We start from the raw sequence: 27,748 nt of genomic DNA, 5'->3' as shown, positions 1-27,748 counted from the left end.
CTGTGAAATCATCACCCAAGATCTAGGACACTTCCAACGAGGTACATCCATCCCTGTGCTCCTGCCTCAGCTGCCCACCTCTGCCACTCACTTAACTTCCATTTGAAACACGAACACTGTTAAGTGCTTATCTCAGCTGCACTTAGGAAGGGGGATCTTGATGGCAGAAGAGAGCCAGGGAATTTTGGAGCATGCAGTCTGTTAGGGGCTGCTGGTCTGGGCCTCCTGAAGGTTCTGGGAAGCTGAGGAGAGGGTGTGTAGAGGGAGGTGGTGTGGTGCGTAGGGGGGTTGTTCAGACCCATCCATCCCCCACCTCCCCAGCCCCCATCCCTTCACCTGTACTGCTTGGCCCCGGCTCCAAGGACTCTGAGCTCAGGCTAGTATGAGTAGGCTGCAACTCACTCCTATTCTAGAGTAAATTGGCTTTGATACGTTGAACACTTCATCACCATTTACTACATTGTTCTATGGGAAAAGGCGTTTCCAATAATGAATAAAAGAATTTTGGAATACTACCTCTCAGCGAGTTGGGGACAGCAGGCATTGGGTTGGGCAATAACAAGGACTCGCTCACAATAGACCATCTCCTCTGTTATAATGGTCACTTCCTCTCTGACCACTGAACATACAAATCCAGCTCACAAGAAGAGGAAGAGGAGGTAGAAGGAGGAGGAAAGAGAGACTGGAGAGGGAAGAAATGGGAGAGGGAGGAGGGAGGAAGGAGGAGAAGATACTCACTAGGAAAACGTATTTATTAGGAAGCCAAAAAAGTAGACAGATTAGGATTTCTTTTTCTTTAACTAAATGTCTCTTCCCTATTCTAGAAGTCAGAAAACAGACACTGAAGAATGCAAAATGGCAAAAGTTAAAAATCAGTTCATGTTAGTAACAAAAACAATCAGGTGGGTGAGAGGCAGTACATATATAATGGAGAAAATTCGTATTTTACTCCTAGGTCCCCAGAAGACCAAGAGCAAAATTTACCATGGGTACATTAGACACAGGGCTTACCCTCCTGGTTGTACAAAATACTAAAATACCATTTCCTCTCTTTTTAAAAAACACACCCTAAATAATTTTAGTTTTGTACATAAATAGATACTACATGGAAAATCTACAGCCTTTTAGTTTAAAAGAAGTACTCATGCTCTGAGGGTACAAAACCATTTTGAGGGACCCATGATAAGAGAGACTAAATGTGTGGAGCAGCGGGAAGCGGCCATATTGCAGTCTTCATGCTGGAAACTCAGTACACTCATCTACTTTTCATTTTGCTTAAAACTGAAGCCCTAAACTTATAGTGAAACTAATAAGAGCTCGAGTATGTAATTGTTTTCCTTCTCAAAATGGCCAACTACACAAGGAGTGAAAAACAGAACGATTATCTCCAGCTTGACTTTGTCCCACCTTGAACAGTGGGCAAAGGGCCATATCTCCCAGCGGTACTGTTATACCACTACTATGGTCTAGGATATTGGTTGCTTATGGAGTCCTGAGGGGAATAGAGTAGAGGCAGGCTAGTGAGACACAGGTGTGGAACAGTTCCATGTGCTGTCAGAACACACTACCCCAGGGCTGACAGGTGGGATTCATCACTCTGGAATGTCTGTACATTAATTTTTGAGAACACTAATAAGGGAACACAGCTCCATATAAATATTCTGGGAAACTATTTCTTAGGAAATGTCATCTGAGTCTTGAATGGGACAAAAAGGACTATTAGTACTGCAATTAATTGTTAGGAGCTATTTCGGGATCTTCTCTCTCTCTCTCTCTATTAACCATTCATTTGGGAAATAATAAAGCATCAGCATTTTAAAAAGCATCAAGATTTCCACACATAAACTCTCGGTCCTTATTTTTTTGGTTAGAGGAAAGGGGCCAATATGAAGCACATAATCAACTTAGTTCACCATATGCGTAGCTTGAAGGTAATCCCCACTCCTCCTATAGGGATTTCCAGTTGCTTTATAATTGTGAATTTCATGTTATTTTGCTTAATATCCTGCCTTCCACATACAAAATGTTATATAAATTGAAAGATTCACCACCACACAATGATTTGGGGAATAAGTTCAAAAATTTATGTTTAAAAATGTGTTCTCTATTTGCTGTTCTTTGCAAACAAATGAACTTCAAATCTAGAGATTGTCAACATCTCTCTCATTGTCCTCTTGACAGACTCTGAAATGAGGCAGAAGAAATTAAATTCAAATATGTCTGAATGGAAGTTTCTAACCAACCTATCTTGCTGCCATACAGACCCAGCTTAACAAGCTATACAAATGTTAGATGTACTCTACTGGCACTTTCTCTGAGCAACAAGGTATAAGATGTGGGGGCATTTAACAGTTAGGGGAATGAGAGTTCAAGCAGAGATTTTCTGTTTTTTGACTCCCTTCTGACCTAAAGAGCTAAGGGCTCAGCTATGTCTGGCTCTTCTAATAAAACCTGAAAAATTACACATACCTGTTAAGTATCCAGATCATAAGGTTGATGATCCCATCGAAAGACAAGACAGATATTCTAAAAATCTTCAGTGAACCTAGGTATAGTTCAGGCTCTATGTCGGTACGATTACTTGCTAGCTGTAGGGATGTTGGAGAAGGCTCCAACTTAGACCAGGGCTCTTCTCTAAGAAGAGTCTGTAAAATGGAACCTTTATCTTGGAGAAGGATCTGACATTGCACACACTGTTCTCCCAGCATCAGTCCATAGCAAATACAGACAAGACCTGGTAGAGACAGACATTCTCCCTCTAAACACTCCAACATTGTTTATCCAAGGTACTCACTATACTGCATCTGAGAAATGAATGTCACAGTACACAGATATCCAACTGGTAAGAATAAAATGTCACTTGTGCAAAATCCTGGGAATTCACAACCTGAGAATGGGCCAGAGGAGTTGGGCTTACCTTTTATCACTTATTTGTATTCTAGTCCAGTATAAAGGCTTCATGGGGCAACTCGGCTCAATGGCTGGCTTCCGAGGACATTGGCTAGAAGAAGGGCCAACTCCAAAGAAGAGTCCAGGAGGAGGTGGGGGTGCAAGTCCTGGAGGTGTTGGAGCAGGAGGAGGCCCCCCACTGGTGGGCAGAGCAGGGGAATTGGGAAGTGGTGGTGGAGGAGGAGGCGGAGGAGGCCCGGCACTTGGAGGCAGAGGAGGGGGCGGAGGGGGTGGCGGTCCAGCACTCATAGGTGGTGGCGGAGGTACGGGTGGCAAAGGTCCAAGTCCAGGTGGGAGGGGAGGAGGAGGAGGGGGAGGGATGGCTGCTGGTAGGGGTGGTGCAGGAGGGGGAGGCGATGCCTTTTGCTGACTTGGTGAGAGGCCTTCCACAGACTGAAGTGGTACATGGGTGTCTTTGTTGTCATTTGGGGGAGAGAGCTGACTTAAAGAGGAGATATTCAGCTTTTTGGGTATTATCTGGTTGCTTCTGGTTGTCTTGCCTTCACCTTCACAGGGTTTGAGAAAAGTCTCTCTGTCTGTCTGGATGCACACATTTCTGTAGGTCTTTGGAGGACAGTCATCGTCAGTGGAGATACACGCATCTCTCATCTCTTCACGTCCTCCTCGCCATCGGTGTTCTGTCTCCCGTTTGAGAGTTTCAATGGTTTCTTCTAGTCTTGCCGTAACCACCGCGTGCTCCCCCCGGATATGAAATGCCTGGAGTTCAAACTGAGCCTGTAGAGACAGCGGTGGGAAAGAAAGTAAAGAATTTATAAAACAACAACAACAACAACAATATCCGAAATAAAAACTTCAGTATCATCCCTGTACCACCATAGCCCAGCCCACATCAACACAGGGAAACACAGAGACATTCTTTTGAGGATATGACAGGGTATAAATTTCACTTTAGGAATTTTTCAAAGACTTAAACCGTTGGAGTAGAAGCATAATTTCAGCCAATCTGACCTCATGGGGAATAATTACCATGGATTAAGGCTTACAGTAAAACTCTCCCCTAAGAACTTTCACCCCGTTCTGATATCAAAAGCAAAACAAAGTGTTCATAAAAATTTGAACATGCTTGAATATATCTTTTATTACTTTTAGTTTGGGATTGGAAAAAGAAAACTGTAAGAAAAAAATGGAGATTCTTCTGGCTATCCTCACAGTCTCCCTTAGAATACCTCTTCTTTGGGGTTTCTGGGCCAACACAGCAGAAACAAAAGGTGTGAGAAGAAGCTATCACACGTGTATTTTCTAGAAGTTTCCATATTAAAGCTGTCCCTGATCAATATTTGGGTCTGTTTCATAATTTTTCATAATATAGTAATAAATAAGCAATACAAATGCACAGAAAATGAGAATATTAAGATTTGCTATTTTTATCTTCCACATACTCAGTATTTTATTTTATTTTTTTTTTTAAAGATTTTATTTATTTATTTGAGAGAGAGAGAATGAGAGATAGAGAGCACGAGAGGGAAGAGGGTCAGAGGGAGAAGCAGACTCCCCGCCGAGCAGGGAGCCCGATGCGGGACTCGATCCCGGGACTCCAGGATCATGACCTGAGCCGAAGGCAGTTGCTCAACCAACTGAGCCACCCAGGCGCCCCATACTCAGTATTTTAAACTATATTTTATAAGACATTTACCTTTTTTTCTATTTCAATTTTTTATTTAGATTCTAGTTAACATATAGTATAACATTGGTTTCAGGAGTAGAACTGAGTGATTCCTCACTTACATATAACACCCAGTGCTCAGCACAAGAAGTGCCCTCCTTAATACCGATCACCCAGTTAGCCCATCCTCCACCCACCTCCCTCCATCAACCCTCAGATTGTCCTTTGTAGTTAGGTAAGAGTCTCTTATGGTTTGCTTCCCTCTTTTTAGCCCTTCCCCTATGTTCAACTGTTTTGTTTCTTAAATGCCACATATCAGTGAAATCATCTGGTTTCGGTCTCTCTCTGATTGACTTATTTCACTTAGCACGATATACTCTAGCTCCATCCATGTCTTTGCAAATGGCAAGATTTCATTCTTTTTGATGTCTGAGTGATATTCCACTCTCTCTATATACCACCTCTTCTTTATCCATCCATCCGGGTTCTCTCCATAATTTGGCTATTGTTGATAATGCTGCTTTTATAAACATCGTGGGGTATGCGCCCCTTCAAATCAGTATTTTTGTGTCTTTTGGGTAAATATCTAGTGGTACAATTCCTGGGTCATAGGGTAGTTCTATTTTTAACTTTTTGAGGAACATCCAAACTGTTCTCCAGAGTGGCTGCACCAGTTTGCATTCCCACCAACAGCATAAAAGGGCCCCCCTTTCTCCGCATCCTTGCCAACATCTGTTGTTTCCTGTGTTAATTTGAGATACCACAGGTGTGGGATGGTATCTCATTGTGGTTTTGACTTGTATTTCCCTGATGATGAGTGATGTTGGGCCTCTTTTCATGTGTGTATTAGCCATCTGGATGTCTTCTTTGAAAAAACGTCTGTTCGGGGCACCTGGGTGGCTCAGTCGTTAAGCGTCTGCTTTTGGCTCAGGTCATGGTCCCAGGGCCCTGGGATCGAGCCCTGCATCGGGCTCCCTGCTCAGCGGGAAGCCTGCTTCTCCCTCTCCCACTCCCCCTGCTTGTGTTCCCTCTCTCGCTGTGTCTCTCTCTGTCAAATAAATAAATAGAATCTTAAAAAAAAAAGAAAGAAAAAATGTCTGTTCATGTCTTCTGCCCATTTCTTTATTATTTATTTTGGGGGCGTGTTAAGTTTTATAAGTTCTTTATATATATATCCCTTTATGAGATATGTCATTTGCAAATATCTTCTTCCATTCCATAGGTTGTCTTTTAGTTTTGTTGATTGTTTCCCTCACTGTGCAGAAGCTTTCCATCTTGATGAAGTCCTAATAGTTCATATTTGCTTTTGTTTCCCTTGTGTCCGGAGACATGTCTAGTAAGAAGCTGCAATGGCCAAGGTCAAAGAGGTTGCTACCTGTGTTCTCTAGGATTTTGATGGAGTCCTGTCTCACATTTAGGCCTTTCATCCATTTTGAATTTACTTTTGTGTATGGTGTAAGAAAATAAGTTTTCCCAACACCATTTGTTGAAGAGACTATCTTTTTTTCCATTGGATAGTCTTTCCTGCTTTGTCAAAGATGAGTTGACCATAGAGTTGTGGGTCCATTTCTGGGTTTTCTATTCTGTTTCATTGAGCGATGTGTCTGTCTTTATGCCAGTACCATACTGTCTTAATGACTACAGCTTTGTAATAGAGCTGGAAGTCCAGAATTGTGATGCCGCCCAGCTCTGCTTTTCAAGAGTGCTTTGGCTATTCAGGGTCTTTTGAGGTTCCATACAAATTTTAGGATTGTTCGTTCTAGCTCTGTGAAAAATGGTGGTGGTATTTTGATAGGGACTGCATTAAATGTGTAGATTACTTTGTAGAAAACATATATTTTAACAACATATGTTCTTCCAATCCATAAGCATGGAATATTTTTCCATTTCTTTGTGTCCTCTTCAGTTTCTTTTCTTAGTGTTCTATAGTTTTCACAGGCCAGATCTTTTAGCTCTTTGGTTAGGTTTATTCCTAAGTATCTTATAGTTTTTGGTGCACTTGTAAATGGGAAGGACGTTTACCTTTTTAACACTTATCTTGTCAGTTATTTCAATGCCTCAAATCTATGGTTTTACACTTAATAGCACAGAGCTGACACGCTCTCGGTCATTAACCAGTCTATTTCCCAGCCTTCAAAGCCATTTAGCCTATTTTGATGAACTGGAAAACAGTCAAATTCATGACGTTATTAGGGTTTCCAGAATCCAGTTTCATGGTAATTAAATATTTCTGGTGACCTCATTTAATTTCTGCCTTTCTCATCAGATCACACATTCCCATGAGATGGAATCAGGGAGGGTACCATCCTTCACCTCTCCATTCAAGCAGCTAGCACGACAGGTAGTAGATAGAGATGACCACAGCAACAGTTCTAACCGGTCGTTGTCCTGCGGGCCTTCCTGAAGCCTAACAAAACTCTCTTCACTGTAATTTCAGCCCACAAATGTCTGGAACGCCAAAGTGTACACAAGCGCAGATCCCTTTTGCATTGAAAAGGTAAAGAAATATTTGTAATGACCTCATCGGAGAAGGTAAAGACATGTGAAGGTTCTCCACATTCATTAAGACACCTTATAACTATATTTATACTAGCCTTTTTCCCTTAGGAACCAACCCCCAAGTAACTATGGTTAGTAGAACTAGAGGCAAGGTTTTTCTAAAGTTGATTTTCTCACATGTGAACATGGCAGCCTGATGCAACTCTGAAAAAACAGGCAAAATCTGGACACCATCTATTTCATATACAGCACAGAGGGTTAGGCACCTGAGCTCTGGATTCATACTACCTGATTTGCATCCCAGCTTAGCCACTTGCTAGCTTTACAACCTTGGGCAAGGGACTTTGTGTCTCCAAGTCTGAGTTTCCCCAAGTGTCAAGTGAGGATGATTATGAGCCAGCTCTAGGGTTTTTAGAAATGTACATGACATCTGAATAAATGTTACTCTTAGGTACTCTTGCTAATGATAATATTAGAAGAAAAGACTAACAGATTTGTAATTATTCTTTCACATTTCCAAATAATGCCACCTTTGTGGACTGATGGGCACAAAACCAGGAAAAGCTTCAGCAAGTCTGGATAAACAAGGTAGTACAAATACAAAACTTTACCCAATCTTTCAGGAGTTCTACTACCAAATGCCTGAATGTAATTTCAAGTTTCATTCAACTATGTGATCAAGATAATCTGTTTCAACATCCTGTCCGTCACCATCTCCCCCTCCCTCTCTTGCCCACCTCTACCTACAGCCCAGCCCTGATGTCCACAGAGTCGCTTGCCAACATGTCAATTTCATTACAGTGACTAGTTCAGTTCTGCCACAACAAACTAACTCTGGCGTGTTGTTCCCAACTAACCTTCTTCCAAGAAAGTTAAGAGTCAAATAACATTGATGAGCCAATAATTTTCAACTTCTTAATAATAGGAAAAAGCTGCAAAGACATGTTCCACAGAGAGACGTCCCCTTTATCACACAACTAACCTGTATCTACAGCAAACACCTTGGTCTTGTCCCACGCCCTTCCCATCTACCTCTTAACCAATGATCTTCCGAAGCTGCTGAAGCTGATATATGTACCTATACATTGTTTCGGTGACTCAGTAATGCATTTGCTTAGTGCAGTGGGTAGGGCACAAATTGGGTAGGTTATTTAACTTCTCTGGACCTCAGTGTTCTCATAAGTAAAATGGGCATACTAACAGATTCCACCTCGTAAGGCAGCTGAGAAGTAGATGAATTAATATATACAAAACAACATATAGAGGAGTGTTTGGAACATAGTAGGTGCCACATAAGTTTGCTACCATTATTACTGTCTCTTTGACACTGTTCTAGAGGCCAGTGGCCACGCCACCTTGCTTTCAGCTCTCAGCGGGCTCCCTGCATCATGCTCTATCCATCTAAAGCAAAAATAAAGATACTTTATTTATTTTTTAAGAGAGAGTGTGTGTGAGCGGGAGGAGGGGCAAAGGGAGAGGGAGAATCTCAAGCAGACTCCCCACTGAGCAGGGAGCCTGACATGGGGCTCAGTCTCAGGACCCTGAGATCATCACCTGAGCCAAAACCAACAGTCGGACGCTTAACCAACTAAGCTACCCAGGTGCCCCTAAAGATACCTTCTTTAATCTGTTCTGTTGCCCTTTCTTCCTCACTGTCTCTTTTTCACAGCAGAATTTTTGGGGAAAAAAGCATACAACTCTCGCTTGATCTACTTTCTCATCCATTCTCCTTTCAAACAATTATAATTGGCTTCTGTCCCTGGCCCCACCCCCAACTCATGGAAATCCTGCAATTTGAGTGGTTACATTTGGTCAGCACTTTGCTGTGATCTTGCCCTGTAAGTTGCAGTGTTGACTGTTGCCTGGGCCTTGAAATTCTCCCTGCTTCCTTAACTCCTGATATACTTTCTCTACCCACCCCCAACTTCCTCCCACTTTTCAGCTCTCTCCAGTCAATCTGTGGACTCCTCTCCCTCCATTCATCCCTTAAATGTTGTTCCCTAGGGATCTTGCTTGCCATTTTACCTTTCTCACACTACATAATCTCTGGACCATCTTGTATACTTATAGGGTACAGCAACACTCATTTACTATACACTATTACTTCCAAAATGGCACCTTAAAGCCCTAATTCCAAACATCCTCCTGATTGATCTACCTGCATGTTTAATCAGCCACCTCAAACCTAACATGTCTGAACTCATCATGAGCTCATCACTGCCCAACCTCAATCTGTTCCTCCTCTGAAATGCCTTCTTGCAGTTAATGGCATCTTCATCTTCCCAGTCATCACATTCAGAAACCTGGGTGTCATAATGGATTTTTTGCTTTCTCTCTCTCATTCCCAACATACTATTTATTAATAAGCCTCACTGGTTTCTCTGATTCATTCCCTTCCTTCCATTCCCACTGACTCAACTTTTCAGTTGGTCCTCTTTATCTAGACAATGGCAACAACCACCTAACTAATTTTCCTGACCACAGTTTAGCCACAATGATTCCAGGAGAATTTTTAAATAAATGCAGATTTTTATTCTTTAATATCTCTTCAATAATTGGCCATTATTTACAGACTGACACTGAACTTTTTTTTTTTTTTAAGATTTTATTTATTTGAGAGAGAGAGTCACAGCAAGAGAGGGAACACAAGCAGGGGGAGTAGGAGAGGGAGAAGCAGGCTTCCTGCTGAGCAGGGAGCCCAATGCAGGGCTCGATCCCAGGACCCTGTGATCATGACCTGAGCCAAAGGCAGATGCTTAACGACTAAGCCACCCAGGCGCCCCGACACTGAACCTTTTTAGCATGGACACACCAGAGTCTCCTTTGATCTGTTTTCTGTCAACTTTCTCCACTTTTGGCTCCTGCCTCTTCCCCAGATAGGCCCTGGATTCCACTCTTGCATAGCATCTTGCCTCTCCCAGGACCATGCTCATTCATGCATCTGGGCCTTTGCAAATGCCATCTTCTCTCAACACCCCTTCTCTCCTGCAAATGCCCAAAGTAAGGGGACAGATCACTAAGCATGGATTCCATGAATGGCTTCCTCACAATCCGTATCCACTGATCTGAAGAATTCCCAAATAAGAAAGAAATACTGAATTTCCATATACTCCATACTGATATACTGGGATTATAATAAGAAACCCTAAAAATTGAACTTTGGCAAAGCTAGTTTTTAACCCTGTTTTCCTCTCTACTCTCTGTTAAGTGCCCCTTCCACTTGGCATATGTGAAACTATGTGCTGTTTCCTCTCTTTACCTAGAGCCACAGCTAGAAGGACTGCTAGTGATTTGGTGAATCAAACCCAGAGTATTCGGTCAGATAATCATATACTCCTTCCTGGACAAAGTTTGCCTAAGATCCTGGGAATCTTTATGAAATACCAAGCCCAGTTCCTTCCAGCCAAAACTACAGAGGAGGCTGGGTCAAGGGAACATAATGCTTTGGAACCCTTGGTGACTCTCTTTTCAGGCTCCTTTACTTTCACACTGAACATGACGCTTGTACATGGGAGACAAAATAGTTGTAAACCTTCCATTTATTCCTAGTTAAATGATCTTTAGGTCATATGAAGTACTAGCAGTTTCCCCTCTCCCTGCCCCTCCCTGCTGAAAATCTTTTTTCTGCATTCATCCCAATATCCCATTTGAAAGGAGACAGGTGCTGATGTTTGACATCTTTCCAGTCTTCCTCAAGTTTTATCTATGTTTATCCATGTTTTATCCACCTTCCTTGACTCATAACTTGATTGCTTCTACTGCTTTCATTTTTAAGTGCATCCTCTTCCCATTTACAATAGCCTAGTGAACTATATCTCCTGCTAAGAAAGATGCAAATTCACAATTCTTAAGAGAACAATCCCAATTAAACCATTTTGTTTTAATCTTCCTTTTCCTTACTGGCACTACTTTTATCTGTCTCTTGTCATGCTTCTCAGCCTGCTCTCCATTAGAAACACCTAGAGAGCTCTGTAAAAAAATACCCATGGGCAGGACCATTCCCAGAGATCTGAGATGGTGTCCTTGCACTGACATCCTTAAAGCTCGCCAAGGGATTCCGAAGGGCATCCAGAGTTGAAATCAACAGCCACTGTCCTTAATCTTTACTCTGCTCCAAGCACAGCTGAGACAGTATGAAACTACAGTATCAGTGGATTCTTTCTGGCAATGACTTACACTTGGGTTGTTTCAGAATTGCCGAAGGAACGTGTGCTATTTGGAAAAGCCCCTTCCTGATTCTGATATGTCCCCATAAGGGGAATACCCCTTCATTACCTATATTGAAAATAGTTACTCCACACGGCAGATAAGTCTATTCTTTCCACGATGCCTCATGGCTCCTTAAAACCTGGCCTCTGCTAACTTTTCCAGATACTTCTCTATACTTTCCTTGTGCTGCACCACTACAGAATCAGCTTATGTTCAACCCCATTTTTATGCTTTTACACATGCTATTTGCACTACTTAAAACACCTTTTCTGTCCATTTCCACCTAGCATAAGCCCTAAAGGAAAATTCAGTCAAATTCAGCATTGTAGTCATTTATGCTTATCTTATTTGTAAATCTAAAAGCTCCAGGCAGTTGGGGACTGTGCCTTTTTCATGTTTGAACGTCCAGAACATTGCATATTGCTTGTCTTGTTAGTGATCCATAAATGCTTATGGAATTGAATTATTTCCTTAGTTTTAAATATCAAGACTTCCTTGTGCCTCTGTATTACCCACCCAACTAGACTTGCAGCTTCAAAAAAATTTTTAAAGAGAGGTACATGTGGTCACTTCCCCTTTGATAGTCCCATGCACAACATAAAACTATGAGATTTCATAGTTGTTATTGCCTACAAAATTCAAAAAAAAATCTAGGGCTTTTGGTTTGTTTTTTTTTTAAGTATGGGTATTTCTAAAAGTTGACATTCGTTTAATTTTAACAATTCAAAATATTGTAGATTAGTGTGCTTTCCACAACAAGCTTAAAGGCTGTTCCCATAAGTATAATAAACTACCCAGTAGAATCGAACCACATTTGTGATTTTAATCTGATTAGGGACTGGACTCTAGGCAACTCCCCCAGCCTCCTCAGGGGCTCGTCCTTCCTTCCCCTTACCAAATCCTCATTATTTTTTAATATCCTTCACATTACCACTGCTCAGAGATATCATCGAAGGAACACACTGTACTGAAACCCAAGCAACAGAGGGAGACTTTTGCTTGTCTGGTCCCCACAAACACGTCTGTCAAAAAGAACGTGGAAAAGTGCCTGCTGATGAAAGACATCATGATGGTGCCAAGCGATGTGGAAAAATCATCTGTTAGCATTTTGTTGTTACGAACAATCTCTCCCAGTGGTGCTGCCAGGGCCAGTAAAAATTCAGGTTATCTGCTGTACAACTTGAGTCAGTCAACCTTTCCCAGGGACTCTTCCAAATTCTACATTTGAGGCGGGGGCAAGCTAGAATATTCCCAGGGACGGCATAGAAGCACAATGAAGCTTCACCACTTCAGAGAAGTGCAGTCTGAGCAGACGGAAAGAAATAAAGGCGGGGGGTGGGGGGCGGGGGGGGGGGCTCAAGGGCATCAAGTGCCTCAAAGGGATGGAATTGGGGCCTTATAGAGTGAGGTTAAGGGGGAAGACAGTGGTTCTATGGCTTTGGATGTGGGCATCCTGGCTTTCCTGTTTTGTTTTTGAAGGCTGTACAAAGGCTTCAGTAATTCCCTGTGTAATTAACTTACACTTGTTACTATAAAAACAAGTCTCTATTAATAAAAAGAATGGCACTGGGCTTGATAAAACTCCCAGAGGTTAACAATAGCTGGTTTTAATCAACTATTATCAATAATTTTTTTTTGTTCTTATCAGAAATAAATCACATCATGTTACAACTAAGAGGCCATCTCAGGGACACTCAGAAACATGAGGCACATCTGATACATCAATGTAATAAGAACTTGCTAGGAGGAATAAATAAAGAAACTGGGCAGGAAAAGGAGTAAAGAGCAATCAAAAGATAAAATAGCACTTAAGTTGACTTGGGAGTAAAACCCAACACATGCAAGGCTGTCGAGTACAAAGTTAAATTACACACGTGTAAAAATGGTGCTATCTCCAGGGATCATCTGCCATACTGATGTTCAGTCAAGATAGTGAGAGAAAAGAAACCAACATAAAGTAAGTGTGCTAGACCCCATGCGAGATGCCTTAATTTAATCCTTGCAACTCTGTAAGGCAGACATTCTGGGGGATGTGTTAACTTCTGTAAGACCCCATGCCTGGAAAATGGTGACAAAGAAACTTAAATCTGGTTGATATTAAATGCATGCTCTTTCCACTTTACCATTTTTGAATTGATAGTAGCTAAAATAATAGTATTTCATAATAATGTTTAAAATTGAAGAATAGCTGACACACAATGTGATGTTAGTTTCAGGTGTACAACATAGTGATTCAACAACACTGTATGTTATGCTGTGCTCACCACAAGTGTGTAGCTGCCATCTGTCACCATACAATACTTCTTACAATACCACTGACTATATTCCCTATGTCATACCTTTCACCCCTCTGACTGGTTTATTCCATTACTGGAAGCCTGTACCTCCCACTCCCCTTCACCCATTTTACCCATCCCCTGCCCTAAACCCTTCCCTCTGGTAACCACAGGCTTGTTCTCTGTATTTATGGGTCTGTTTGGTTTTTGTTTTGTTTTTTAGATTTGACATATAAATAAAATTATATGGTATTTATCTTTCTCTGACTTACTTCACTTAGCATAACCTTAGCATGGACCTCTAGGTCCATCCATGTTGTCACAAATGCCAAGGTCTAGTTAATTTTTATGGCTAATATTCCTGTATGTGTGTGTGTGTGTGTGTGTGTATGTATCTCACATCTTCTTTATTCATCTATTGATGGACACTTGGGATGCTTCTACATCTCTGCTGTTAGTTGTTTTGTTCTTTCTGGTATTTCTATTTTTAATTTTCTGAGGAAACCCCATACTGTTTTCCTATACTGGTTGCACCCATTTACATCCTTGCCAACAGTGCACAAGGGTTCCTTTCTGTCCACATCCTCACCAACACTTGTTGTTTCTTGTCTTTTTTGATTCTAGTCATTCTGACGGGCATGAGGTGATAGCTCATTGTGGTTTTGATTTGCATCTCCCTGATGTTGAGCAACTTTTCATGTGTCTGTTGGCTAGCTGTAGGTCTTCTCTGGGAAAATGTCTATTCGGGTTCTCTGCCCATTTTTAAGTCAGATTATTTGGGGGTTTTTTTGGTGTTGAGTTATATAAGTTCTTTATATATATTTTTATATTAACCCTTATTGTATACATCATTTGCAAATATCTTCTCTCATTCAGTAGGTTGCCTTTTCTTTTTATTGATGGTTTCCTTCACTGTGCAGAAGCTTTTTATTTTGGTGTAGTCTCAATGGTGTATTTTTGCTTTTGTTCCCCTTGCCTGAGGAGTCATATCTAGAAAAGTGTTGCTAAGGCCGATGTCCAAGAGATTACTATGTTTTCTTTAAGAAGTTTTATGGTTTCATGTCTCACATTTAGGTCTTTAACCCATTTTGAACTTATTTTTTATTTTGGCGTAAGAAAGCGGTCATAATAATTACTGACTAACAACATTACATACAATCTATGGCTTACAATGCATTTGTATTACATTAATGTTTATAATTATGGCAACAACTCTGACAAGGCTGGTACTGTAACTGTTTTTAAGATGAAGAGGGGCATAGAGACAGTAAGTAAATTGCCAATGAGATAGATTCAAATCCAGATCTTTTCACTTTAGAGAGTTTTTCACCTTATCCCAGATCCTCAGTTATTAATAATCCTTCCCATTCAGTACTCTGAAATCAGAATGCCAACACAAAAATAGAGATACTTTCTGACAAAAGATGCTTTCTTTAAAATATTTGCCCTCCATCCTTCTGGAAAAGAACTGGAGTCACTGGGTAAGTAATAGATCTGAAGTTTTTTGGTTCCTATGTAAATGGAAAGCACTGGCTGAGGGTCAAAAGATCTGGATTCTACTCCTGGTTATTTCAGTCATGAGCTACTTGGACTTCCAGAATTTTTTACTTCCTGTAATCCTCATTTTATTAATATCTAAAATGAGAGATCTAAAATACTTAGTAAGTTTTCCTTTAGTTCGAAAATGCTAATAATTTCCACACCCAAGACTTCATCATATCTCTTCCTCTCAAAACTTCCTAGGATACAGCTCTGCTCATGAAAGCTTGATAAAGATTTAAAGCACAATATTGTCTAAGTCATATAGAGGACATAGAGTCCCAAACTCTCATTATTAAGCAAAGGTACACACAAGTTCAAACAGACTCATTAAGGTGCTCTGAAAACACACCAGTGGCTCAGTTTGCTGTTTAGATAAAGTCATGCATTATTTTTGCCATCTGATAGTTTTTATGAGGATTCAGGAATATACTTCAAAAATAAACAAATATAACCATGGATCATCATCCAAGGAAATAGTGGGGAAGTAAAACAGAAGAAGTTTTGAAATCTGGACTGAGGTTCCTACCTGGGAAACAAAACAAAACAACACTTATTTGTAGCCAGAGTGCTTTTGTGGAATAAAAAAAAAAAAAAAAATCATTACTCACAGGGGATTCTGGTAACATTTTATTCCTAAGTTATTAGTAACACTAAATGTAGTGTAAGTCACAGAATAGATGTACCTTGGGATATCCATGAAAATGATTTTCAGACTTCATTTTTGCAAAAAGTAATTCTAAACCTAATGAGCAAACCCAAGACTGCACAGTTTTAGGCAATGAGCCAACACACTAACTCCTCTCTTAAGAGAGAGGACGTAGAATTTCATGTTGTATTGTTAACACCACTGGAACTACAGCTAGTCCAATAAAGTATGTATGACCATTGCAGAGTACCTGTGAGCTAGAAGCAACAAATGGTAAATCCTGGTCCCCAATGTGGCAACAAACTGAGGTACTTAAGTAATTACAGCAATTACTTCAATATTTCCTTCTCAACTCATGCACTGTCTATGAAGGGACACCATCCTATGGCTGATGCCAACCTGTCTCATAGTATCATTTTGGAAACTGTCACGTGGATTCCCCAGTTACATTTGCCTCACATACTCCCAAACTTTGTATTTTTTTCTTGAAGTGAGAAGTCGTATTAGGTCACTTAAATAGCATTATCAAATGGGAGCACGTGAGGAGGGACTAGTTGTTGAGTTCTGTCTGGTACTGAAAGTAAAGGTGACTCGCATAAACTCTGGGATTACTGATTAGAAAAAGGTTTCCACCTCTTTCCCAAAGTCATAGCTCTCTGGTAGCAAGAATATGATCAGGGGAGAGACTGTGACAAATTCCTACTTATGGACTTACTCTTCATAGTGTTATATGAACCAGAGAGACTGGAAACAAGTCTTATCTCTTGTTGACTTATACCAAAGTCTCTCTACCATCTAATGTTCAAATAAGCTTTAATGAGCATCTATAATGCATGAGATCTTGTGAAAAGTGTCAGAGAAATGATAATAATTAAGAAACAATCCATACTTTGAGACATTCTAGCTGAGAAGAGATATTTGTCAGTTTCAATCTTCAAGACAGCTGAGCTATATGGATTTTACATTATTATTATGGACACATAACATTTTCCTTGAGAACTGAAGAAAACCAAGACCACACCGGTTGATTTGTCCAGCAAAGATATCCCAAGTTATTCATGTTGCTTCTACTACACAGGAACAGGCCACTCCAGGCCCAAACACTTATAACTAACCTCCCTGAATATATTTCCAATGAGTAATCAAGGAGGTATTTGGCTTCCTACCTTAACATTTTTGAATAAATGACCAATGATGTGTGCCTAGGCCACAACCACCTTCTCCTTGCCACTTTGAGTCTTCCTAGGGATTAGTCACTTGATAAATCTGCCATTGAATGGATTTAAAATTATAGGCTAATCGACAAGGAAAACAAACAAGAGGGTTTATATGTTTTTCATTAAGATCTGGGCTCTGGTCTAGGACATGTCCTCTAAGGAAGCTAGGAAGGGAAATGTCTTAAATTTCCAAAAATTGCTCACCCCAGCCAAAAGGCACACTCATTGTACAAGATATACATTGAGATGCCAGAAAAGGGCTCACAAAATTAAGCATAGTCTTTATTCTCTAAGTAATGGACCCAAGGAGAAATATTTTCTATGATAATTGGAGAGACTGGGTCAGGTAATGGAAAAAACACTAAAATAGTGGTCAGAGTGCCTGGATTTAGTTCAGCATAAGACTGCAGTACGACCTCAAATTTCCTTCTTATCTCTGGCTATTGTCTTCATCTGTAAAATAAGCAGGTTAGAAAAAGATCAGAAAGCTTACAAACCAGGTGTCTCGGGATCCATGGAGTATCTGAGCAGTTCTGCAAACACTTAGTTTTAATGTTATTTTAAAAGGATATTTAACCTAAAAACAGCAAGGACTTTAAGAAATACAGAAAGTTATATAAAAAATACACATTTCAATACCAACAGCACATCTAGTACTAAGGTATTTGGCTTTGTTTATGTTTTTCTCTTTGGTTTTTCTGGCAATCTGGAATTTTACAAAGTTTTCCCTGACATGTTTTGGGATCTATTTGGATGTTCTGAAGACAAATTTCATTGATTAGGAAAGTTATAACTCTACACTGGTCTCTTTCTTTTTTAAAATTCAGGCTTGCCCTTATACATATAAGTATATTGCTGCAGCACGGATACCATATTCAATGAAGCACAGCCAAGGCTCAGGTTCATCTGCTCTGTGCAGGCCCCTACTACGGCAAAATAGTTTGTTGTGTGATAACCAGCAAAGAATGAGGAGAAAAACAGGTGATTTTGGCATTTAATTTTATACTTGATGTGTTTTGACAGAGTAATGTGTATGATTAAAAATCATTGCAGCCAGGGACGCCTGGGTGGCTCAGTCGGTTAAGTGTCTGCCTTCGGCTCAGGTCAGGATCCCAGGGTCCTGGGATCGAGTCCTGCATCGGGCTCCTTGCTCAGCGGGGATACTGCTTCTCCCTCTCCCTCTGCCCCCCTCATTTGTGCTTTCTCTCTGTCTCTCTCTCTCTCTGACAAATAAATAACATCTTTAAAAAAGAAAAAAAAATTTAAAAAAGGGGTGCCTGGGTGGCTCAGTCGTTAAGTGTTGGATCCCAGGGTCCTGGGATCAAGCCCCACATCAGGCTCTCTGCTTAGCAGGAAGCCTGCTTCTCCCTCTCCCACTCTCCCTGCTTGTGTTCCCTCTCTGTGTCTCTCTCTGTCAAAAAAAAAAAAAAAAAGCAGGATGCAAAAAATTAAAAAATTAAAAAAATTAAAATAAAAAAATAAAAATATTTGCAGCCATTCTTGTTATTAATTTGACATAAAAATTTCCTATAATACATGTTTCAATCTTAAGGATTGTTTTAACTGAATACAACCTTAGGATTTTAAGGGAAAAAAGTTTTTAATTCCATTTTTAACTATATATTTTATAAAATGTGATTTTTGTGACTTTCTTCTAGTAAAATAAAGTAATTGGATGCTGTGGCTTATTGAAAACTCTAAATTTAAAACTCCTAAATTCAAATTTGTTTTTATCAAAAAAGCATCTTCATGAAAACATATGAGAGGACCTTTATGACCTTGGTGTAGGCAGAGTTCTTTTACTTTTTTTAAAAAAATTGAAGTATAAGTAACATGCAGTGTTAATTTCAGGTGTACAATATAGTGATTCAACAATTCTATACATTACTCAGTGCTCAACACATTAAGTGTACTCTTAATGAGTTCTTAAATATGCCATCAAAAGCACAATCCATCACAAAAATTGATAAATTGGATTTTTTCAAAAGTCCAATTTTGGCAAGGCACTGTTAAAATAAAACATAAACCTCAGACTGGGAGAAAATTATCCACAAAATACGTATCTGACAAAGAACTTGTACCCAGAACATAAAAAGAACTCTGTTAAAACAAAAATTTAAAAAACAACCTCCTCCTTCCAAAATGGGCAAATGATTCAAATGTGCTCATGAAAGAAGATATATGGATAACATTTAAGCACATAAAAAAGATGTTTGACATCCCTTAAACCAAACCACAATGAGATACCACTACATATTTATTGAAAGGAAGGGAGGGGGAGAGAGGAAAACTGACCCATCTGACAATACCAAGGGCTCGGGAGGATGTGGAGCAACTGGAACTCTCCTAGGTGACCAATGGGAATGTAAAATGGCACGGCTACTTGAGAAAACAATTTGGCTATTTCTTATAAAGCTAAATACACACTTGCCATGTGACCCAACAATCCCACTTCTAAGTATTTGCCCAAGTGAATTAAAACATGTTCACATGGGGGGGGGGGGGGGCGGAAGTGGCGGCAGCTGTGACGGCGGTGGCTGTCAGACCTGGAGAGGGGCCAGGGCAGAGCGGTAATGGAGGGTCAGCACTGGCCCCTACTGGAGGCCAATCCCGAGGTCACCAACCAGTTTCTCAAACAATTAGGTCTACATCCTAACTGGCAGTTTGTTGATGTATATGGAATGGATCCTGAACTCCTTAGCATGGTACCAAGACCAGTGTGTGCAGTGTTACTTCTCTTCCCTATTACAGAAAAGTATGAAGTATTCAGAACAGAGGAGGAGGAAAAAATAAAATCTCAGGGACAAGATGTTACATCATCAGTATATTTCATGAAGCAGACAATCAGCAATGCCTGTGGAACAATTGGACTGATCCATGCTATTGCCAACAATAATGAAGACAAGATGCACTTTGAATCTGGATCAACCTTGAAAAAATTCCTTGAGGAGTCTGTGTCAATGAGTCCTGAAGAACGAGCCAGATACCTAGAGAACTATGACACTATTCGAGTCACTCATGAGACCAGTGCCCATGAAGGTGAGACTGAGGCACCAAGTATAGATGAAAAAGTAGATCTTCATTTTATTGCATTAGTTCGTGTAGGGGGCATCTCTATGAATTAGATGCACGGAAACAGTTTCCAATTAACCATGGGGAAACTAGCGATGAAACTTTATTAGAGGATGCCATAGAAGTTTGCAAGAAGTTTATGGAACGTGACCCTGATGAACTGAGATTCAGTGCCATTGCTCTATCTGCAGCATAGCTTGTCAGTGATGGAAACACCAAATACTGTATTGTTTGCAACAAAAATTAAATTTCTGCTGCCATACACTAACTCAAAAATTTTGATATTTTCATTAACTTGACTGATTAAACTTTATGTGAATTAAAAAAGAACATGTTCACATGACAATCCATACACATACGTTTTTAGCAGTTTTATTAATAATCACCCATGAGGGTTAATTTTGTGTGTCAACCTGACTGGGCCACTGGGTGTTCTTTGAGGGTGTTTTTAGATGAGATTAACATTTGAATCAATCAGTAGACTGAGTAAAGAAGATTGCTCTCCCTAATGGGGGTGGGTACCATCCAATCAGTTGAAGACCTGAATAGAACAAAAAGGTTCACTCTCCTGCTAAGAAAAAACTCCTCCTGCCTAACTTCCTTTGAACTGAGACATTAGTTTCTTCCTGCCATGGAATGAAATCATCAACACTGGCTCCTCCTAGGTCTCAAGATTTTTGGCCCTCAGGCTCGAGCTATAGCACCCACTCTCCTGGATCTCCAGCGTGTCAACTCACCTGGGAGATCTTGGGACTTGTCAGGCTCCATAACTGCATGAGCCATTCCTTAAAATAAATCCCTCTCTCTCTCTCTCTCTCTCTAGAGAGAGAGTTTAGTTTAATCCTATTAGTTTAATTTTTTTTTTTTTTTTTTTTTTTTGGGGAGGACCCAATTGCCAAAATTGGAAGCCACCCACGTGTTCTTCACCTGGGAAAGGATAAACAAATGGTGGTACATGCACAAAGTAAAATCTAATTAGAAATAATATGGATGAATCTCAAATGTGTTAAGAAACTGGACTCAAAAGGCCACATACTATACCATATGATTCCATTCATATCACATTCTGGGCAAGTCAGAGCTATAGGGAAAGAAAAAGCAGGAATGGTTGCCAGGGGCCTGAGGTCAGGAGAGAGGATGTCTTCCAAGGGACACAGAGGAATTTTTTATGGTGATGGAATGTTCTATGTCCTGATTGTGGTTATGGTTACATGACTGCATGGATTTGTCAAAACTTGTACACTATCAAGGGTGATTTTTATTGTGCATAAAATAATCTCAATTAAAAAAAAAGCAGTTACAGATTGATATTATAGTAAGTAATATGTATACATGTGTATAAATTTAAGGCTGTAAAATAAATACACACTAATAAAATGCCACTTAACAGTTGGACTTCCAAGCAAGAGTTTGTTTGCAACAAAATCTCTCTTTTGAGAAAACTCATTACAACAGACACAGAGTAAGATGAGTCCCAAAAGCATCTAAAGAAGTACCTAGAACAAAGTCCAGCTTCCCTAACATAAAAGTTTAAACTTTCTCATCAATGTTATAGCATTTTCACATCTGTGGCCCAGGTTCTGAAACTTTCTCTGTCTAGGTCAGATCTGGGATGGGGTTAGTGGTGACCAGCTAAGACCCCAGTGCGGCCACATTCAGCATCACTCTCACATCACCACTAAGTGACAACATGGCCAGGGAGTGAACAACATCTACTAAGAGCTCAGAGTGCTAGGCAGGATGTTACGTTGCCTTTAACACTGTGATGTCTCATTACTTCTCCTCTGTCAGTCTCTTTCCTATCACGTTATTTATGACGAGTCTGATGTTCTCATTGTAGTTGATCACCAAGTGTTTTCAAGGATACAAGGTCCTGCTTCTCTGCTTCTGTAAGTAAAAAGGATCTAACATCTTCTATTCCCAGGCCAACTTGAAGAGTTTTCTCTATTAATGTTTTTCTAAACAAGCCTCCAAAGCAAGTTTCAAGGTATTAGGTTAAAAGTGTGCCTTGGGTTTGTGATAGATTGATAGGTGGTGTCTCTGTTACTAGGGGCGAAAAAAAAAACACAAAACTATCAAAACAGTCTATTCCACAGGGCAATTAGAGTAGTTTCCTCTTATCCTCACAGGGTCTCCAAGGTGTAGGAGGCCTATTATTCCAACAGCGTTGTAGGCTGCAAATTCTATTCTGTAAAACGAGGATGACATTATCTATCTTGCTTTCTAATATACTTTTCATGGAAGGTGAAAGATCTCAGAATAATGTACTGAGAAGAAATCAAGAAAAACTCTGACTGAAAAATACTGCAGAGTTTATTTACTATTGGATGCAATTAATAGTAACTAGCTGGGTTTATAGTGCATTGTCAGTTGGAAGCTACTAGCACAACCCATGTGTCTCCTGTATATAAGTTGATATATAAGCTTAAATGGTGGCCTTAGAGAAAAAGGTGAACTTAATGCGGTTAAATAAAAGTCAACCTTTCTTTCTAAATAAAATGCATTAGGTAGGAGCCAAATACCCTGAGAATGCACATTCAATACACTAGAATCGTATCATACAATGAAAAGCTAGGATATAGCTTATGTACAAGACACAATGTTTATGTGTCAAAATTCTTCTCAAGCAATATTTTACATGTTCATTGACAGGTATCTCTCTTGCCTTTTACCCCCACCTAAAAAGTGCTTGAGTCCTTCTTCTCACTTCTGCCCCCTCACAAAAAATGAGAACACCTGCCTTAACCCTGCCCCATCCTCAAGAAAAAATCTCCCATTATGTTTGTTGACAAGTGTTGCTCTAAAAGATTTGTGGTTATCTTCTGTCTTTGCATTTTTACCATACCCTTTGTGTAATTTCTGAAAAATCCAGTCTAAATCACCACCATTTTACTGAAAAGGCTCACAAAAACCACGTTGAATGGCTTCCTGAGTTACCCAGTTTGGTGGGTTTTTCCTCATTCCCCTTTGGGACTCTGCAGCTGAACTTGAGAACTGCCCCTCTTGTTTTCTCTGAGAGTATAGCACCCTGGTCCTCTTCCTACCTTGCAATTACTCTGCCTACTGCCACCTTCCCTTCCTCCTTCCATCTTCCAAATACCTCAGTTACAACAAGCTAAGAGGACTCATGTTTTGTCTCCCTTGTTCACTGATGTAGTCCTAGAAGCATGAAGAGCGCCTGGTCTGTAAAGGCATTCAGAGAGTTGTTGAATAAATGAATTTTCCAATGTCCCCAGCCAAGAAGTCCCTGAGGCTATTGTGCCTATAAAACTTCTGCATTCAGTTAGCAAAGGGAAGAGCAAGAGGAAGGAATTACTGAGCAGTGCCCATGCAGGGCCTGTTACAAATGTGATGAAAGCCCCCTGATTTGTAGGATTACTGCTATCGCCCCTTAAGTAGGTCCTAGCTGATAAGTGCATATCCGATGTGAGACTGTATTCTTTCCAACAAGCTTCATGAAATTCCCAAGTCCAAAGTTACAGGTCCATCTCCATCCAGATCTGGTTAACTTTGTCTCATTCAGTGGACCTCCAGACTGAGTAACTTTACAATATGTACAGGACCTAGATGAGAGTTGACAAACTGACCCCAAATTAGTCAAAATAAACATTCTATCCCAAAGACATTAATAATGCCATTATTTTGAATACACCCACTTTTATTGGCATGAATTTTTATAGTTCCTAATAATATTTACACTTTAAAATCATTGAGAAAGTCACAAATGTGAGTTATTCCATGTGGATTCAAGTGTTATGATTTATTTTCCAACCTTCCTTCACTGGGACAGACACCAAAGTGACTGGAAAAGGAGTCACAGAAATGCCTTGATTGACAAAAAGCCTTGAAACAGCACCTGTGACAACGTGGGTGACTGCTTTATTCTTCAAGACGGCTAGGCTCTTTCTGAGTTTCTGTACATAAGCAATCAAGTTTAATAATAAACATCTCCAGTTACAGACCTATCTTGGAAGAGGCAGAAATGTTTCTAGAGCTATGCTTGCTTCATTTGGAGTCCTTGCAATTGAGGATGTATATAGGTTGACAGTAAACAAGTGACAAAGTACATCTGTAGTACCTATTCTTGAAAGCAGAGAGGCCTAGAATAATGGTCAGGGAATTCTAAAACTGCAAAGAAGGCTCCCTGACCATAGGGCATCAATACACATCATTTTTAGAAACAGTTTTGGCAAAGTATCACACTGATTAATTTGAGCTCACAAAGATCTGATGTAATATTTAAAAACTGATCTCTTCTTTGTGTAAACATGGATTAAGAAAAATGTAAATCCCCTATGTGGGTTTATTTTTTAATAGGAATATTAATTATATATTTATAAATCTAGGGTGCTCACTGCCTTTAAGAGTTAAGACAATAAATGGAATTTGGCAGAACATTTATTCTGATTACTAGATTTTTCATGATACTTGGAACATCAGGATGCATGTGAAATTACACTCAAGTATGATGCACACAATAACTTGGAAAAGATCAGGTCTCATTTTGACTTGATTCTTTTCTCCTGGAATATAGACAAACCACATTCTTGTTTTCCTCCTGCAGTACCCCTTCTAACCTTAGATTAAACTATATTACGTTGGACTGATATTCATCTCCATAATTCGGGCTTTTCGAAAGGATCATTGTTACAAGAATCACATTTTTTCAGCTTTCCAGTAATTGCAAGATACAAATTTAAATAAGAATTCTCATTTCCTAAGTGATCAAACATTGAGCATCACTCATGAAATGTTTGCAAAATAAATGTTTAACTATTCTGTGCAAAGTTTAAATGTCTCTTCAAATTTATTTTGACAGAGAGGTTGAGATGGCTGTAATTTTCTCTCCACCAATTTTTCTATTTTAAATGTTACAGCTGCACATATTAATGATGTGAAAAGACAGGGGCACTATTACCTGAAAATTCCTACATAATTTCTTCACAAGTCATTCAAAACTGAGTAATGAAATACACAGGTGAATGACGATACAGGGCCAGCTATATAATGTCTGTCAAACTCCATGCCTGCTGGAGGGTTTTATACCAACAACGTGCTGCTGTCTCATGGATTGTATCTGCCAGCTACAAGAGTTTCAGCCTGCCGGCTTTGTGCCATGCACCCTTCATGAAAGGAATGAACTGGCTCCAGTGCCCACAGCAGTCATCCATTCTCAATAACTACAAACTACATACACATAAATATTTAGATTACGAGGAATCTCAGTGTTGGACCATCACCTTTCCCTCACCCACACATCAGAGCAGTAGAAAGCTCTCTGACTGCATGTCCTTGAATACAGTGTTAATACACATATGAAACAGATTAGAGTCATGGAGGTGTTTGAAAGAAAGGAATTTTGGTTTTTATAAAGATGGGACATGAAGATCATTTTTCTTGGTCCAATTTTACTATGTTAAAACATCCTGCAATCGAATGGAGCACTGGGTGTTATATGCAAACAATGAATCATGGAACACTACATCAAAAACTAATGGTGTAATGTATGGTGATTAACATAATAAAATAAAATTAAAAAAAAATCCTGCAATCTCAACTATAGTTGTCAAATATAAAAGCAAATGCCTGTTTCCTTCTCGATCACCTTCTTTTATTTTTCTTTCACGTGCTTTTCATATTTTCATATGAGCATAACATAGGTAAGAATAAAAGTGCAGAATTAAACCCAAATATGATGTACCTGTGATGAAAGCACCCAACAGTCCAATACTAAAAGATGGAGTGTATAAAGAAGGAAACATTTGTCTTTCTGTTTCTGGATATAATTGGTTTTAAAAGCCAATTTTTAAGGGGTTTGCTATGCAAAATCCTCCAGCAGCATTCACAGCTTCTCAGTAATCGTATTTAAAAATAATCTTTTGTTATGGGTGGTATTTGGTTGCAGGTTGGAGGAAAAAATTGTAAAATCACTCCAAGAGATACTCCTGATAGCTGGCAGCCTCTGTCTCTCCATTTTTTTTTTTTTAAGGTAATTAGATTGCTAATGAGCAAGAAGTGAGTGATGATGTAGGAGTCCAATATTTGAGTCTAGGTCACAAAAGAGTCACTTTGGACACTGATCCATATCTCTCAAGTCTAGGAAAATCTCATCTGAAAAAAATGAATCTCTCAAGCTCTATTTATAAATCCTGGATGCAATTTGAAATCTTGCAGAGACAAGAGAGAGGAAAGGAGCAGAAAAGTATTAGACAACCTTATGACCTTGAAAAGGTGATGGGCAGGCAAAAATGTTGAAATTGAATGAGATACTTGGAAGAGGGGGCCTTATTTTCCTCCCATTGCTTTGCACATTCCTAAAAGAATCATGTTTAATTTTGTTGGTGTGTTCAAAGATTTTTGGTTTTAAACATGTTAAACCTCTGCCTGTGCTCAGTACCAGCCACCATGCATGTGCTGCATGATGGTTTTCCTGCCCACCACTTAAATCGTGGTTTGCACTTTCTCCACCTTTGGCAGAGGGATCTCCACACGGCTTACGTGATAGAGCACTGGCCTGGGAGAAGACCTCACTTCTAGTCAAGGTACTTCTATCAGCAGCCTGCATGGGCTTGGGCCCTTTAACTCCTAAGGAGTAGCAACCGTAAGGTGAATCTCCATGGGTGGTGGACTTCACTGGTTGTAAGGAGCCCTGTCCTGCTGGGAGCACGGTGCCTCCTTTAGGCGCACTGAGGAAGAAAATGTGAGAACCATTAAACTCGATTTTAAGATCAGCTCTTTCAGTATGTGGTTCCTCATCTATAAAATGAAAAGGTTTACAGATTATCACACATTCATATGAGTCCAAGGTGATTTCACCTCAACTAATACAACTGATTGCTCACTCACCGTAAGTCGTCTTAACATGCAACATCTGATAAATGTCCATTTAATACAACGAGAAACAAAGAGTATTCTTGCTGTCAAAATTATCTTTTAAAAAACTTCCAAGAACATAGTTTTCCTACTATAATTCTCCCATGTCTCTAAATGTGAAAACCACTGCCTGTAAGATCACTTTGGTTAAAATCTAGTTTCCATTACAAAGGAAGACAAAGGGAAAACCAATCAGTGGTTAATTTATGCGCTAATGCATGTATTACCATGATAGAAGTTTCATCTGTTTGCTATTTATTGAAGGTTCCCGTCCATCTTATGTTCGGCAGTGAAGGAGAGGGACAACACCTCTGCTTTCAAGACTGTAATATGAGAAAAGGGCTTGCTAAGTGCTGGAGTCGGGTGGAGAGCCAAGTGTCAGAGCAGGGAGCCTTGGGACATCAAGATATGGTTTCATACATGATGGGGATCCCTTGGTGTGCCACAAAGGATTGACAAAGTTGGAGTGGCAGAATAAGCCAAGTAAAAGAAGAAGGCAGAGTGATGGGAAAGCATAGGAAAATAATGGAAGAAAAGACTAGTTAGAAGTTTGAATCTGATTTTAGAAGGTCTTAAATACCACACTAAGACTTTGAACTTAACTGGATAAGCAATAGTGAGCCAATAAAGGTGGGTAAGAGAGAGAAAAACAATCTCTAAGTAATTTATAACATGGCTTGAATTTGGCAAGACCTAAGGGCCTAAATTAGAATGACAGCAGCAGAGTGTTAAGGAACAAGTGTATGTGAGGGACCATGCAGCTAAAATGATCATAACTTGGCAATCCACAAGATACAGAAGCTAAGGGTGAGGCTGCCAAAGATGGCTGAGATTTTTAGCC

At 39.8% G+C, this 27,748-nt stretch overlaps 1 protein-coding gene and 1 pseudogene across 7 annotated transcripts in view; one reads left to right on the top strand and one right to left on the bottom strand.

Moving 5' to 3' along the window:
- The window catches only part of FMN1 (formin 1), a 443,362-nt gene that overhangs the window by 205,715 nt on the left and 209,899 nt on the right, over nt 1-27,748 (bottom strand). For 6 of the 7 annotated variants that reach the window (XR_003515832.2, XR_003515833.2, XR_003515834.2 and 3 more), the window contains one exon: nt 2,918-3,684. Coding sequence is in view for 3 of the 7 variants with exons in the window: in XM_027571393.2 (XP_027427194.2) it covers nt 2,918-3,684 (767 nt within the window). In the remaining 4 variants the exon portion in view is untranslated. Of the gene's footprint in view, nt 1-2,917; nt 3,685-27,748 lie in introns of those variants that run through there. The other variant, XM_027571395.2, reaches the window with a different exon arrangement.
- LOC113909823 lies at nt 19,476-20,309 on the top strand (annotated as a pseudogene).

Source organism: Zalophus californianus, chromosome 6, assembly GCF_009762305.2.
Source record: "Zalophus californianus isolate mZalCal1 chromosome 6, mZalCal1.pri.v2, whole genome shotgun sequence".
NCBI lineage: Eukaryota > Metazoa > Chordata > Mammalia > Carnivora > Otariidae > Zalophus > Zalophus californianus.
The sequence above is the reverse complement of the archived record's forward strand: the minus strand, read 5'-3'. Positions and strand labels throughout refer to the sequence as shown.